At 41.7% G+C, this 17,087-nt stretch overlaps 1 protein-coding gene across 6 annotated transcripts in view; it reads right to left on the reverse strand.

Annotated features, from left to right (window-relative positions):
- The window catches only part of PNPLA6 (patatin like phospholipase domain containing 6), a 324,399-nt gene that overhangs the window by 12,564 nt on the left and 294,748 nt on the right, over window positions 1-17,087 (reverse strand). For all 6 annotated transcript variants that reach the window (XM_069231657.1, XM_069231658.1, XM_069231659.1 and 3 more), the window contains 4 exons: window positions 14,710-14,862; window positions 13,258-13,374; window positions 11,160-11,256; window positions 6,099-6,211 (listed from right to left, as the gene is read on the reverse strand). In XM_069231657.1, the coding sequence (XP_069087758.1) occupies window positions 6,099-6,211; window positions 11,160-11,256; window positions 13,258-13,374; window positions 14,710-14,862 (480 nt within the window). The remainder of the gene's footprint in view (window positions 1-6,098; window positions 6,212-11,159; window positions 11,257-13,257; window positions 13,375-14,709; window positions 14,863-17,087) is intronic.

Genomic DNA, 17,087 nt, shown 5'->3' on the forward strand with positions numbered 1-17,087 from the left:
TCCTACTGGTAAGTAACCATTTCGTTTTGCAGCATGAATCCTTTGCTGGATTCACATGCTTTGCATTAGATTATGTAGCAATATTCCCCCCCTCCTTCGGGTTGAATGGGTTGAAATGTGGTGGTGTTTGAAAACAGGTGTTGAAGTAATTTTTGTCCTACCCTTGCCTCTTTATTCATTTGAATGACCACACAATAGTGCTTTGTGAATCTGTGAGGATTTGTCCAAGTTGCTACTGTGCAGATTGTCTCTATGGGTACATTTGCTAGGAACGCTAGTGATGCGTCCTTTTTTGTTGAGTGTGTCCTAGGGCGCATGAGAAGTATCAACCATGCCTTTGAGTAACATGTTCACATTGTCTCTACGATCGATTTTGATATTGTTCATTTTGATACTGGCAACCCTTTGGTTGCTTTTGCGAAGGATACACATTTTTCGATTCCTTTGCAAAAATCTTTTTTTTCTCAGATAATATATCAAGGGCCTTCTTACATCCAATGTGTATAAGGCTCTTTCAGTTTTTGCTTGTGGTTCCTTGGACAACACAGGTAGTTGTATGCTTTGTTTAACATAGAAAGTGCTGACTACCTTTGGTAGGAATTGTGGGTTGGTTCAGAGAACTACCTTGATCTTATGTGTTTGCAAGTACGGTTCTTGCATTGTTAGCGCTTGCAAATCGTTGCCTCTACACAGTGAAGTGACAGCAATTATGAAGGTAGTCTTAAGTGTGACTGATTTGAGAACTGTTTTGTGTATAGGTTAAAATGGGTCTACTAGTAATTGTGTTAGTACTGTGTTAAGGTTCCAATTAAAGGCTGGAACTGATCTTGGTGATGCAATTATTTTTGATCCCTCAAAAAATCTCTTTACTATTGGAGAAGTGAAGAAACTATCACAAGAAGTGCCCCTGATGTCTGCTACTACTGCTGTTACATGTACCTTCAATGATGAGTAGGTTAACTCACTATCTAACATATCTGTGATGTATGTTAATACTCTCTCTAGTGTCGTATTTTTCCATTTTCTTGTTTTTTGCACAATCTGTGAATATATCTTTTCCACTTTGCTGCACAGCATGATCTTCTAGTAATTTGACTTGTCTTCCTAAGAATTTCCATCTTTCTTGTTGTTCGATGCGGATGCCCAAACTGGTTGTATGACACAACCACGCATGGTAGAAACACGCGTGGCTGGACAACGCGGTCGGAACCATGACCACATGTTTACCATGCATGCCTTTACAATTAATTTTGTTGTAAAAGCACGGCTAGTAAAGGTGTGTGTAGTAAACACATGCGTATTGCAACCATGTAACCCCCCTTACCTTAAAAAAGTACCCTGACCCCCCCCCCACCCGTCTTAAGGCCTAAAACTAAACTGCAACCCTAAAAACCTCCACCCCCAAACTAAAGCCTAAGCCCCTCCCCGCCCTAAAATGCTGCCCCTGCAAAATAAAAATAAAAAGTAGAGGTGAAGTTGGTTGTCATTGCTTCCATCCCCCATGGGTAGGGTATGCTCTTGCAGTCCTTCAGTTTAGGGTTGCACAAAAACACCTTTTCTTGTTGTGGCTGGGGCGATGTTTTTTTGTGATTTACGGAAAACCCCAGTTGTTCAAGTGTTGACATTACTGTTTGAATGTCTCTTTTGCATCTCTGTTTTGCCTTTGCTTTTACCAGCCAGTCTTCCAGATATGAGTATACATGTATACGCTCACTTCATAAGTAGGCTGCTACAGCAGGGAAGCATTATGCAAAGACACGTGGTGCTGAAAGGGAGCACAGTGAACTGGTAATGAACTTTGTCTAGTACAAATGTGAGATATCTTTTGTGTCTCTGAATTATGGGGATAGGAAGGTAGGCATCCTTGAGATCAAGGGATGCCACCTAGTCCCCTTGCTGTAATGTGGGATGACTCCTAGAAGTGTTGTAATTTTGAAGTGTTGAGGTCTAGAATTAGTCGTGGGGGAGCGGTCCCATTGTGACAGGGGAACTGTTTGCTATAGTCTTCACCGCAAGAAAAAGAGAGTCCACTAGTGCATTGCCCTGCATGCATCTTGGATATTGTGTTCTTAGGGTGACTACCTTGGTTGTTGCAGGTTCTTTAAACGGCTATTTACTCTGGTACAGAATGTTTGGTAGCATTAGGAGATACAAATGACCTATGTGAGCAGGCATCAGTGCCTCTAAAAAGAAGCAAGAGTCTAATTTTTCCTCTTCTAGTTGTACCCCATTAGGGCTGGCTGCCCTTTTGGTAAGGCTGTTATACATGGAGGTCATCAGAAGGTGATGGCCTCAAAGGGTACATGTTCACCCCTTCTTCTAGGGAGTCTGTCTTCATTTCGACCCATGACTGGCCATTGAAGCCCCCTGCTCCTTCGGTATCCTCTGAGTAAAAGAACTCCACCACGGGTTCTTCCTCTTGTGGCTCCAGTATTGCTGGAGCTTCCAACGCAGAGTGGTCATTTTCAACGTCAATGGTTTTGTTGGAATATGGAATTCTTTTAGAGAATCGTCAAATTTGCGTTTCCTTTGAAAGAGTGCTGTCATCTCAGCCTCCAATCTTCTCTTCTCTTCTCTTCTCGACCTCTTGAGCCTTCATTTCAGTGTCAGCGAAAGTCTCTTTTTTGGCGTTGATGGATCTGTCGACTGCGAGGTTCTAGCCCCTCCTTAAACCCATCTAGCGCAGTTGTCGGTGTTGAAGGTTTGGACGTGTCTGCCTAAGACATTCCCTCAAGGTGTTAGGGACAAATGCAGCGCAAGCTTCACAATCTTTGTCCAGATGATCCTTTGGAAGGCAGAGGTTACAGACCTCATGCACAAATTTGTGGTGGCAGTTGGGACAGAATTTAAAGGGGGTATTTTCCGTGTCCCTTATCCGTCCTCATTCTCCGTACAACGGCTGGCTCCAGCGAGATCCCTCACTGGGAAAGGTTTGTCAAGAAGGCTCCCTTTCTCTTCGTTGTCATCGTCGTGGTTTTTTGGCAGCTTGATGACATTTCGGTGATATTTTGTACAAATGTTTTGAAGAGCTTTCGGAGCTCCTCCCTTGCTTCCAGGCTCAATGGCGGAAAAAAGATTCTGAAGATGGCTACTACGCACAGGAACATCCGAGCGCAGTCTGACGTCACAAAAGTGAAGGCATACCACCAAATGGTGGTCGATAATGCCCACAATAACAACAAAATACAAAAAAAAAAAAAAAAAGGGAAGAAAGACTATTTCAGACTCAACCACTAGAATACAGAAAAGGATTCATTTTGCAAAAGTGTGAGTTTCCCCCTACAAACCTCAAGAATTCCATGTGTTCCTCCTCTACTGGAATGTGGAAATATGCTTCTGGCACATCGACTCCACATATCCAGTCCGCTTTCTAGTGTTGGGGAAATAATTGATGGAGAGCCAGCATGTGAACATTTTGCTTTTTATTCTATGTGATGTCTAACAATGTACAACATAAATTTGAATTTCTTTCTCAGGACCTTTCTTGCAGGTACTTTGAAAGGATGCCTTTTACTTTCTGAGAAAGGAATGGGCCCTACTAAGCCCTTCTGAAACAGTGTTGCAGCTTCCTTCTAAAGTAAGTAAAGCAGATGTTTTGGAGGAGACTTCAGAGGAGTGAACAATGGAGGGGTCTTGAACAGGAGAGGGCAAAAGCTCAGAATAGTCTTTAAAATTAATTTGTCACAAGTAATGTCTTGCCACTCTTTCAGGTTGTACAATAGACTCCTTCACGCCAGAGTGGCACAAAGAGAAGAGAGGAAGGGGGGCAGTCATTGCTTGGACTGAGACTTTTTCTTTCCTGACGAGGAAGACTGCTACTGTCTTCTACCGCTCGAAGATCTTCTGTGGCACAGATGCTGTTGATATTGCTGGCTACCTCAGAGCTGTGGTTGATATGATCGCCGAGTGGGCTGAACTTGCTGCACTGGCTGGTAATTGATGTGTAGCATCTGTATTTCTTCTTTTGTCCACTGCCTTCCGATTCTCTGCCTCATTCCTCATATTTTGCATCTCATCACCTATGAGTGGACTGAATAAAATAGAACGAGTTAAGGGAAGGTTTATGATGTTCAACTGGGTGCCCAGTTTTAATGATGTAAGACGCAGCATTGAGGATTGTCTTATAGAAATGCTTTGGCAGAAAACTGATATGTTTAGATCTGCTGCATCGTGGGAGGCAATGATGGACCAACTGGAGATTAGAAGCCCCTTCTACACAAACTTGCGCAAAATCTACTTTCGTTGACTGGGTAAGGCATCAGAAGATCCCTCCAAAGCACCCAAGCACTGCTTCACTTGAAGGCTGTCACTGATGTGCACAGATCTTTTTTTCTTCCACTTCTATGTTTGCTCTGCCTGGTGGGAGGAAAGGACACCTTGTACACTGAAGCATGTTTTCTCCTAATTGCAGATACTACAATGTAGTCTGATATAGGTTCGTAATCGAAAAATATTGGGTTGAGCTTTAAGAGTTTATATGTTTTGAGCGATCTTAACATCACAATCTTAGTCATTGTCAGTGAGAGGAATGTTTCTTCCACAAATTCTGCAAACCCAGATACCAATGGCAAAAGTGGCGTGAGTGATGTATGAGGCTGAAGACCCTCCACTATAACCGAGATAGAATTGTGATGTACCTCACCTGGTATATTTAATTTTGCTGCTCCCCTCAGCAAAGCCATCCTCGAAGGTTGTGATGTTGCCTATGAATGACAACTTTGCAAGTGTAGCAATGAGTTAAATAGGCATTTACAAAGACTAAGTTAATGACTAATCTGATAAGTCAAACCTCCTCCGAGAAACAGATGGAGATCTCTTTAAGACGTAGGTCATCAAAAGGTGGGTGTTTGCATGGTAGGTTTACAGATGGACAATTAGGAAGCTTCAGGAATGGTATCTCTCTTGTAGGCAATAAGGAAGTATGTCTTTGCACCATTTGCTGGTTTTGCAGGGAGGTGGAGCGGTTGTAATGGTTAATATAGTGGGGCTTCACCAATTTTATCATCCCTGGATGCCTCGATGGTAAAGGGGATGCCTCACCAAATGGTGAAAAAGACTCTACCAAAAGAACGTGATAATACTGTCGAAGTAAAAAGCACCCACGGCAATCTTATTAAAGCAGTGTCTCAAGGGCAGCATTTTTGACATTGAGCGATGACACTTAACAATGCTTTGATGAAACAAGTCTCAATGCTGGGTGTATTGTTGCACAGGGCCTTATCGCTGGATGCGACTACTGTGAATGCTTGAAGAGTGACAGCTTGCAGGCATTTTCCCTCAATGTCAAGATGTCTGTATTAACAATTTAATCACCGAACATTTAGCAGTGGTGGTCTTTGACACTGAACATATCAGTATGGTGCCAAGCTTTGACATCAAAATGTACAAGGTCATTCAGGAGTTGTAGGAATGGCCTGAACAGCAATGAAAGTGTCTCTTTTCTCCCTAGATATACCTCTGTGGGAGGACTCTGACGGAGAGGGTCCAGTCGCGGTGGAAGGGGATCCTTCCCTGACTCGCATGTTTTTGCTTTTTCCTTCTCCTTCTTCAATGTGAGTTCTTCCAGCTTTTCCCTCAGATGGATCACTTCGGTCTTTAAGGGTTATTTTGGAGATCTTTCTGCAGAATTCACAAACTTTGGATCAAGGTAATGGTGGTAAATTAAGCATACATGATGCGTTTAAGTCAGCCTGCTTCTTCTCAGAAGCTGGGCACCTCAAAAACAGTGAGGACATAACTTCAAACTTCCAGTTAAAATGATAAAAAAGGTGGAATGAGTCTTGAATGAAGACAACATGTTTTAAAAGTGAGGTAAAAGCCTCAATTTGAGAAAAATATCCGGCTCGTCAAAACTAAAAGGTTTTTTGCCAACATTTGACAAATAGCAGCTTTTCACCGCTTATGTTTGTACGCAGTAAGTTCAAACTGAAGTGTTCTGAGCCGTGGCATGAAGACAGGAATATTCTATGTTTAGAACTATCAGTGAAGATCCAACAAAGCAGGACATAAGATTAATTTTATAAAATGAGTAGGGTTCTACAATACAAAAATATCCCTCTTCCAGGACAAAACATGAAGATGGGCCACCATAAACTTACTGTCTCAAAGATGCCATTGGTAGACCAATCTGTAGGGCATAAATCTGCCTCTTCCTCAGGGACTGCGTCCATCCCTTCATCTTCATACTCGGTCAGGTAGTCAGACTCTTCCGCTGAAAGGAGAAGAGACAATAAAGGTCACTGGCTGCATAGCCTCTGTCTGCTACAAGATGTATCTTGCGTATAAGTTCCACCCGCCCCAAAACAGCCTTCTGCTATAGTATGAAGGAATGAATGACTGACAATGATTTGTAAAGCTCAGTGACACCTAGAGGAATTCCACCACTGGAATAAATATGATAGAGGCTTGAACACCAAACGGTAACAGAGAAAAGAAAGGTTTTTAATGCCTTAGATCTTCAATGTTAAGTCATAAAGCAAGGGAAATGAGACTCAGTGAATAGGGTTCAAAACCAACCACCCATATGGAACTGCTTGATTGTAGGAACCGCAGACAAGGTTTGAGTAAGTGATCTAAGAATGCCCAGGGGTGACTTGAGAAGCAGAATGTCACAAAGAATAGAGAGGATTATCACAATGAATGGACGGTCCACAGGACAAAGGACCTTAAATGATACTTGCAATGGCACAGGGAGCCAGTGTAACTTTTTATATTCCTCTTATGGTCACATTTCAGGAGAGCTGACATGAGTCCTACTACCAGGTTTATGATACTCTGAAGTTTCCCCAGGTGAGAGGCAGGCATTTCTATAATCTAGATGCTCAAGTACACATGTAGAAAGTAGTAATATGGTGCATGGATGGATTGATGAGGCTTTTTTCCACAAGCATAATTGGATAAATCAAGAAGAAATCACCACATCCGACAGGACAAACAGAGGTGTTTGCTAAAGTATAAAGGTCAGATTCTGGACATTTCAACCAAAACGGGAGCAGTGATCAGAGACTACGGCCAAAATTGCTTCAATGTGTGTTAGGTAGAATGGAGCCTCAAGAGAACCCAATAGGGTAGAGGTGGCACTTTTTAGTAGAGAAAAGGTTCAGTGGGACATTGAATGCTGTCCAAGATATATCATATTTGTATGAGAAGGGGAGTGGCAGAGCTGGATCTAAAAGTCATAGTGTTCCATCTTAAAACTCAAATGCAGTCAGTGTAAATTAGGCACAAACAAAATAGAAAAATACAACCATAGTTCCCCTGTTGTTGTTTAAAGTGTAGCTATCTCTCCCAGAGAGGGCAGAGTACATTACGTTATTTGAGCACCATACAGGGCACCATGCCACTTATCAAGGTGCTTATGGAAGCTTCTAGGAGATGACTCGTTGCCTTCGATGAGGTACAATGCTTGATATATTATATAACTTCCACATACAAGAACTGATCAAGAGGAGAAAGTGGGACTTATTCATTTATTTTTTAATATGCTATGTTGTTCTGTACATCTCACTTCTTTCAGAAACTTCTTCTACAGTTGCTTGGCTATTAACTAAGAATTTCAGTATATATGACTTGACTTGCAACAGCCTCTAAATTGTTACATAGCCTATACAAGTTAGGTGGGGCTACTCATGAACTCTGTGCCAGGAGATGCACAATAATAGCTGTGTACAATGATCACCTAGCACAGAGTTCTAGACTGCACACTAGATTTCCTGGTGAACCTTCTGTGGGTTCTAAAAGGAATCTTCCTTAGACCTACAAATAAACACCAGCTGTGTGGAATGGACAATTTTGCAGAACATTCCAAAGTGCCAACTGTTTTGCAGGAACGGTTATGTTTTCGGATTATTTTTATTGGCTAACCAGGCCAAGAGTGGCTTCAGACTGATAGCAAAGAATTAGCTCAAAGGAATGACTGTTTCATACAGTGTCAAATCATCACACTTAGCCATACAATACAATGATCATTGGTGTGAATATGAACCACAGAACACACCAAAGTAAAATTCTCCCTGTTCACATATTCAATGGCACAGGTGTTCAAATAAAACAGTGGCACAGGTCCCAAATCTAAATGGGGCATGGGGACCGGGAATGGTATGGTGGCACATTGACAAAATTTAGTGAGTGTCCTTTCCTTTTACAGGCATGTCACTATGTGCCAGTCACACATTCTGCAGTAAGTTTTACCGATTTCAGTCCTGAGTCTAGTTTACACCAGGAGGCCAAGGGGGATGTACATGTGTTTAAGAATCTTCACTAACATAACTACAGACAACGAGAAGTATGGTTAGCACACACGTGTTGCCGTTCATTTGACAACACATGAAGCAGGTTTTCATAGGATCTATGCCCCTTCATGCAGAGGTTGAAGGATACAGGTTAATCAGATAGATAAGAAGAGAACTAGACATTCTCTATCAGACCATTAATTAGGGTTTGCAAGTATCAAAGAAGGATTGTTGAGCCCACATATTCAAACACTGTCAAATCATCAAAGTGCCATAAAAGGATGTCAGAGCTCACAGAGTTGAACATGGTCAACTAATCAAGGATGAATCCACATTCAGTTTCAGTCAGCTGGACCGGCCATTGCACTAACCCATGAGGAATGTAACTGCTCAACCAAAAGTTGACATCTTGTTAAAGAGGGACGGTGCCCTGCAAACCGATGTCTCGTTATACTTCAATGCATAGGCAGACTGATCTAGACATTTCAATACACTACCTCTATCTTACTCTTCTGCTTCTGAACTAGAAGGTCCCAACACTCTTGTCCTGTCTTCTCCTTGCTTTCCCCCTTTTTGGTGTGCCCGCTCCTTGCTTTTCCCTAGTTTTTACTGCTTTCGCCTTGCTTTTCCCCCTGTTTTTTAAGTGCCTTCTTCTTGCTTTTCCCTCGTTTTCACTGCTTTCTCCTTGTTTTGTCCTCTGTTTGTGTGCCTGCCCACTCCTTGCTTTTCCCTCTGTTTGTGTGTCTGCCCTCTCCTTGCTTTTCCCTTGTTTTCACTGCTTTCTCTTTACTTTTTCCACCATTTTTGTATCCCTTTCCTCCTTGCTTTTTCCTCATTCTCACTGCTCTCATCTTGTTTTTTCTCCTGTTTGTGTGCCTTCTCTTTGCTTTTCCCTCATTTTCACTGCTTTCTCCTTGCTTTTTATTCAGTTTCTTGTGTGCCTTCTCCTTGCTTTTTCCTCGTTTTCACTGCTTTCGCCTTGCTTTTCCCCCAGTTTTTTGTGTGCCTTCGCCTTGCTTTTCCCTCAGTTGCACTGCTTTCTCCTCCCTTTTTCCTGTTTATGTGCCTTCTTGCTTTTTCCTCATTTTCACTGCCTTCTCCTTGCTTTTCCCTGTTTTTTGTGTGCCTTCTCCTTACCTTTCCCTTGTTCTCACTGCTTACTCTGCTTTTCCCTGTTTTTTGTGTGCCTTCTTGCTCTCCCTCGTTTACACTGCTTTCTTCTTGCTTTTTCCCCCATTTTATTGTGTGCTTCCTCCATGCTGTTCTCTAATTTGCAATGCTTTCCTCTGGACCTGTAAGCACCTGGATGCACTGTTGGGTGATTAGCCGTGCTCTACAAATACTGATTGATTATTTGACCGACCTACCAAACCAGCTTAGGACATGGAACCATTTTTAGTGCTTTAGAAAATCACTACCTGAATTCTCTAAGCATTCTTCCCATTTTGCAGAAGAGGGTCACTATAACAGCTGTGTTTTGACTTTTCTCCTGTTATGAAGACCCCCAATAACAATTGTAAATGGGTTCAATAGTTACACAGACAATATAGTTTTGCATTAATTTTCTCCAATTCAATACCATTTTAGAAACATGAGATGCTGACATATTCCACAGTTTCTCCGTCATAAGAAGTTAGGTTTGCATCTGCGCTGCACAACCACCTCAATTATTTTTCGTACCAGCATTGTTCACAGAAAAAAACTTTATAACATGCAGCAAATACATTGTCATGTTAATTGTTTTGCAAAAACGTCAATATTATGGTTTTGTTACAGCTATTATTTGTACAGTTGTAGAACTGAAATAATTAAGATCGAGATTCCAACCACGAACTCGTTCTTACATGCAGAATCTACAAAGAAACACACATAATAAGTGTTCAGAAAGAAACATTGTTTTTATTGTACAGAACCAACAGTTTTGTCATGGCTCCCTAAAAAGGAATGAACATAACTGCTGCTGCTTCTGTGCTGTGGTTCTGTGGTCAAATTATTGAAAGGGCTTCAGGAAGCTCTGGGGTGTGGAGATAACTGGGAATTACAATTCTGAGACCTTGGCACTCAGGAGAAAGTCAGGGGAAGGTCAATTTTAACTGTACCGCCCTGGTCCTCTTGGTTTAAGAGTATTTATTTACAAAGTGCGAGTATTAAGACCTGCTCGAGGCAACAGTGCAAGAAGTTTCAAAATATAGCACCCACTGCTGGTTAAACAGCCTCTAGGCTTACCAAAGCTTGCAAAATATTATCTCTTGGTGCTGAGGGAAGCTGTGGCACAAAATGTGTAATTTAACCAGGATGTGTGTTGATTGAGGGTTTTAAAGAAAGAATAGTTCAGAGAAAACTGAGAATATGAGTGTAATTTGGACTCACATCTGTTACAAATATGTGGGGGCCCTGTTCTGGATCATCAAAAGGAGATGCTACTCAGATGGGAACTGGCAAAGCTGTGTAGGGTTCCAATGTTGAAACAGCAGCTGGAGAGAGAAGCCAGGATCAAGGGGCATTAGTAGAGCTCCATGTGGGGCTCCCTACACTGGAAAAGGAGATGGAGCTGAAGGGTGAGTGGAGGGGCATTAGCAGAGGCATTTGTGGAGTCCCAACAATGGGACAGCAGAGTGTACGCTGTGGTCTGTGGTAAACACAGTGGGGTCCCAACAATGGGACAGTACATTGGACCGCTGTGGTAAAACAGTGGAGGTCCCTGAATGGAGGAAGTAGTGTGAAAGGCTCAGTGGTGGAGCTGCTTGGAGTTCCATTTCTGAACCAGCATACTGTTATGGCTAAGTACTAAGGGGCACTGGCAGAGCACAATGTGGGCAGATATTTACAACTATTAGTGGCTAGTCTCCAAGAATTTATCACCAACAATAAGTTTGCTAAAGCATCAACTCTTGAGCATTGGATCAGATGGGCTTGAGATCTACTCACCGTCTGCATAACCATCAGCCAAACAACTCGGAACTGGATCAATGCGGGAGACTATTTCTGCCAGGTCTGTGAAGCCTGCACCAGGGCATGTCAACAACTGAAAGAGAAAAAACCCACAGTGTGGGATAATAGAGGAGAGAATAAGTGGGAGGGATATAGTTCACAGAGGGCAGAGGTCTAGGAGGAGTTGATGGCAACAGAGGAGAATATAAGTGGTGTGTGACAGAGAAAACAGTGGCTTGGTATTAAAGCTGTGCAGAGATCTGTCCTGGCTACGGTCAAGTCATGCATTTGTTCTATTTTTCTTTAGTCATTATATGACATCCAATAAATTGAAAGCAGCTTTATAGCAAATAAAGAGGCGAAGAAATATCCATCAAAACATGTTTTCATACAAAGATTAAATCACCCCCACTTCTATTATTAACTTGCTATTTGGAGCTACAATACTGATCAACATTGCTTAGCAACATAATAGAGGACTTCAGCTCTCATAATGTATTCGGACTACCTCAAACTCATCTGCTTAACTACCCAATTTTCATTGAATGACAGCTACATATCATTAGCTATGCTTACTTCAAAACCTGGCCTAAGATTGATGATTCATTTTTGACAAAGTTCTCAGGTGTGGGTGAAACCCTGGTTGGAGACCTTGCCACCTGGCCATCACTTTTACACCTTTTTTTTTTTTAACTCAGCTGATATAAGTCACACAGCAAGCTATGTGTCTGGAATGACACACTCATGGATAAGAATGTAATTGTGTCAGCTCATCTCCCACATTTACATACAACTCCATCTCCTTTAGTGTAATCGGAAAAGAGAATAAAGAAGATAAAACACTAAATATACTTCAGCAGAGGTGCTGATAGAGCCCCTCTGGACATCTGGGGCCACTAACAGATGAAATTTGTGGGGAAAATTCAGCCAGTAACCAACGAGTAAAGGGTAAAAACAAGCATACTTTATTTCTTTATTGATGCGACATGAGCCGGGAAAGAGTCTAAACTCTGCGGTAATACTGAGAAAATTGACAGTCTTGATTGCTGCATGAGATATCCACAGTCAATGACACTCACAGGGGTTTTAAGGCACCACAATGCTCATCCCTTTTCAGTTTTAGTTCCAGCTCTTACATTTACTAGCATGGATATTCAAAGCGGGTAACACCACTTTCAACACACATTACTTGGATAACACAGGGAATAAGATGCAATACATCGCCTTTGATCTGGGGCATCAAACGAGCTGCTCTGAGGGTTGCCTGCATCCTGTTCTTTATGTCAAGTGTTCGCTCTTCGTTTATATGTAGCCTGAACCAACTTTCAAAAGCAAAAATCTGTTACCCTCTTTGAGGGCTGACCTGGTTCTGTTGATGTTACTGTAAATTACATCAACAGAATTCATCATGATCATACCTGTTCTCTTCCAGTTCTCAGATGCTCAGCTCTCTCTAGCTGGACTGCTGTGTACAACAACAGTATCATTCAGCACACGCTGGGCATTGCCCACAGTTTGCATTCCCTGATATGGACACCTAATTGTTGAGACCCAGACAATGGAGGTCATGAAGATCCAACATGCTTCCAATTAATCACAACTCTGATGATTAAAATACACTCCTTACATGGTCCAAAGCCTCTGTAGCAGTCATGCAACACCTGCATCAGTGATATTTCGTGTACACAGCACAGGCCTAAGAAATGGAGGCTCAAATGTAGGTTTTGGGGTATGTAACATATGGAATGGCGTAACGGCTACAGCGCAACCCACTCGGGATAAAGAAGAAAGATTGTACTGCATGGGAACCACAGGGAAAAGGTATGCATAAAACATAAGGCAGAGTATAAGACAAAAAAGGAACAGAAAAGAAAACAGAAGCTAGCGTTGTCAGCCTAGAAACAGGAGAGAGATAGTGGAGAATCTTGCGTGCAGCCTAATGACTGTACGAATAGAGGTATGCCCTGTGTGCAGCCCAGAGTTGATATATTTGAAGGGTAGCTGTGTACAGCACAGAACGGTATGATAATAAGTTATGCTTTCACGTGTATAACTAAAAGATCCAAGCAAAGCCTGGTCCGCTGCTCATACTCACATCCATTTTCTTGCTCTCGTAAAAGTCTGCAGAATGCCTATCTTTTACCATCTTCTCTATGATGTCTCCTCGGCTCCAACCGGTGAACACTAGTGCCCCATGCTGGTACCCCACACCCTAAGAGAGAAAACCAAAACACAAGCTGTATAGGGGATCAGTCACAAGATAAATAACAAGTCTGCTAATTACTAGAAAAAACAAGACTAACAAGGCAGCACATGAAATTGAACATTTCATTTGGCACGTTTATTCACAGAATAAAACCTAAAAAAATATCTGCATGAATAATTTAGTTGCACCTCACTTGTCTACCCCTATGGGGGTGGGGAGAAATCATATTGCTATGGCACTTAGATGTAAAGTTAGGAACTCCGTCATCTGCGTGCTAAGGCGTTTTTCGATGAGAAGAATTCCAGTGACACCACAGTCACCGACTTGCCAGTGAACAGCTAGCTAAATGTTTTCAGTATAGCACTCTCAAGGATTCTCTTCACGATGGTGCCTCCTCTTACACAGTAATACATTGATTTTGACTGTTAATAAGCTGAATCACATCTGAGGCGTGATCCACCCATTAGTTACTCTAAGGCATAGCCTACTGCCAGTATGTACATTTCATCTGCTGTATATATCTTAACAGCTGTGCCCCACTCAAGAGGATACTTTCCCTCTATTCCATTCACAACACGCTGTCACACTCACAGGGCATGTGGGCAATGCCTATGCTGCTGACAAATGACTGCACTAAAAGTAGCTGGGTTTTAAGCAGTTTCATGAACACCTGGTGGCAAGAGGTCTTGCTGATCTCCTCTCATTGCACCTTTAAGCTTTAGTTCCTCATTATGCCCTCCCTTTCAAACGTGTAGCCTACGACAGATGGCAGATATTGCACTTCTCAATGGAGCTCATCAAATGTCTACATCTAAGTTTGGAAGCCAGTGGAAACTGGTTGATTGTGCCTCAATAGGAAGGTGAAGTTGGTGGCTGCAGTCACAAGTGACATCAAGCACAGCTCAGAATTTTATTGAACTGATTTTCTCGTCATGGGTGGCAATATCAATGCCACTCCCATGTCTTACTCAAAGACATATCACAGTTAAATCTCAAACATCGTCATTGGGCAGTCTACATGTGAAGTCAAGAAAGGGTATGGTCTGTGCACACAAAAAATTTCAGGGAGCAGTTCAGGTAGATGTCATTTGAACGATGATGATGATACCACATGAAAAAGATGAGACTTTTTGATGTGTACACTGAAAGATGTGAAACACTTACAAGTTGTTGATAGACAAACACTGGGACTATGTTTTACATTATTTTACAAACTAATTTTGAAAATCCAAAAATATGCAGTTCTACATTTATTTCTGTTAAAAACCTTAGTTTTGAACATAGTTATAAAAATAAAAATACAGTAGTTTTGCAGTTGCTCGTTTCTCTTCATTCACTCACATAAATTTCGTCAAACTTCCCAAAGTCCATGGTCTTGAACCGGTCGATGGGTGGCCGAATGTACTCACAGTACGAGCTGTTTTTAACCACTTCCAACTGCCGGACGCAGGAAACATATGCAAGGCGAGACTGAATCTCTGCCATGTCGGGCACCTGGGATGAAAAGAAAATAGTGTTAAAAAGGATGGAGCAGGGGCATGGTAGAATAACGTGTTTTATTTGTAGTCATACACAAACCTTTTTTCAATCAAAAGTTCGTTTGAAGACAGACCTGAGTGGTGGGAAAAGCTACAGTTCCTTGGGAGACAGAACCATTCACTCAGAGACAGAACCATTCACTCAGAGACAGAACCATTCACTCTTATGGGCAGTGAGCTTCGTTGGTTTAGGAGACAAAGTTATCCAACCAAAAATGATACACCTCCTATAGGCTTGGTCTTTAATAAAAATACATTCTCATTTTCAAATCTGCTGCAAGATGGGGTTCCAAAGCATATCTCCGTAAAATTATAGACTCAGAACTTACCAGATTTTATCGACTGTCACCTTTCATATGTCAATAGTGTAAGCGGAATGTCTTAATGCTTCAGACCCAATGGGACTAAAAGGGCCTCACTATGTTGTTATGGTTGCTTCTGATTTGACCAGTTTCATAATGCAATTAAGCTTTGAGACAGTTTCAACAGGAGCAATTGTGTAGCATTCCAAACCACTCCAATAAAGGAAAGAGGTCTGGGGTCTGAAAAACCCAGAACAGTTCCCAGGCTTTGTATTGTGAGCTCCAGGTGGAGGGTTTTCACTGATGCTCTGTAAAATTTAATAGTGGGGGAATGGGAGGATCCTTCTTTACAGGGAATATACTGAATGGCATGTCTGTTACTCAGCTTCAAACATTTTCAACACTTCAATATATTTAGGAAATAGAGGAGAATACCTTGTAGCTTAAATCTTTTTATTGACGTTTTAAGTCTATTATCTACACCATAACCCAGAGGAGGGCATGGAAACATTTGTTCTACGAGAGATGTAGGTCAGATACCTACACAAATACATGACATCAAAACCATTTCAAACTAACTCACTATTTCCCCCCTTTTTTGAAATAACCTCTACATTTCACCCTTCCTTTCCTGTACCTGGGGACTGAAATCTGCTGTACAATGATGGTTTGTTCTGATATAGGTAATGATGAGCTGATTCTACTCCTGTTTATCTTCTGCTCTTGTCCTTTGCTCTAACTGGCAGTCTTTCATTAGGATTAGTTTTAGTGCTCTTAAATAACCAGTGCATGTCAGGTCTCTAAATTAAGTTGATGGCCTTTCTGTGTTTTCATTATTTTTATTAAGGAGCATAAAACAGGAAATTCATCCAGATACAGAGATAATCAAATCCAATTACCCACAAACAATTCATATAAATTAATAGACAATATAAATCCATTCAGTCACAAATATTGATCAGCCTCCACTCATCAAAGCACCTTCCCAACCTATTAATACAGAACAAAAAATTGGGTCATGTATTGAATTCAATCAGTGCAGTTAGAGCAAACCTCTGAGTTTGGATAGAGATCACAAGCTACCTAACAGAGGGTATCCAGCCAGTTCCTGATTCCAAGCTTAATCTCAACCCATTTCACCGCTGGTGCACAGATCAGGGTCATGCATTTCCTAGCCTTCTTTTCCTTATAATTTTAGACGATTTTCTCCAGATTATACATACAAAGCACTGTTGGACGGTCCAGATTCAAGCAAGCTGTCGCTATAGTAATACGTGCCATTGCCGTGGCTATAAAGTTTCCCTCTGTCACCCAGAAAACATCAGTCTATGCCAAATAACATCAACTATAGGGTTATGTCGACATTGCCTCTGAGCGCCACCTTCAAGAAGGCCCCAATTCCATCTTTTAATGCCTGCAGATTTGTGCATAAGCAAAACAAAAATACTGCCATATCCACGGGGCCCTCCCCCCAACAGAGAAATGTATCATCAGGTCTCTTACGTCAACTACACAACTTAGACTGAAAATCATTTTATAGTGCTGACTTTTCAGACCAGCCATGAGCACAACTTCCATGCCCACTTCAAGCAATTTCTGTAGGTCTATTCCCTCGATCTTTAGCCTTTCCTCCCATCTACAAACTTGGGCCTCGAGATCATCCAGTGCCGCATCGATCAGCACTTTATAAATTTGCCCAATCCTGCATCTCTGTATAAGAAGTTTGAGCAGTAGGATTTTACCCCCTTCATAGCTTAAGTATGAAATCCCTAATGTGTAAGTACTTGAAAAAGCTTTTCCGTGGCAAGCCAAACTATCTAGAGATCACTAAAAGAGTGTAGTTGGCCATGACTGAACATATTGCCCAATCTAGCCACGC

The sequence above is a fragment of the Pleurodeles waltl genome, chromosome 4_2 (genome assembly GCF_031143425.1).
Source record: "Pleurodeles waltl isolate 20211129_DDA chromosome 4_2, aPleWal1.hap1.20221129, whole genome shotgun sequence".
NCBI classification, from domain to species: Eukaryota; Metazoa; Chordata; class Amphibia; order Caudata; family Salamandridae; genus Pleurodeles; species Pleurodeles waltl.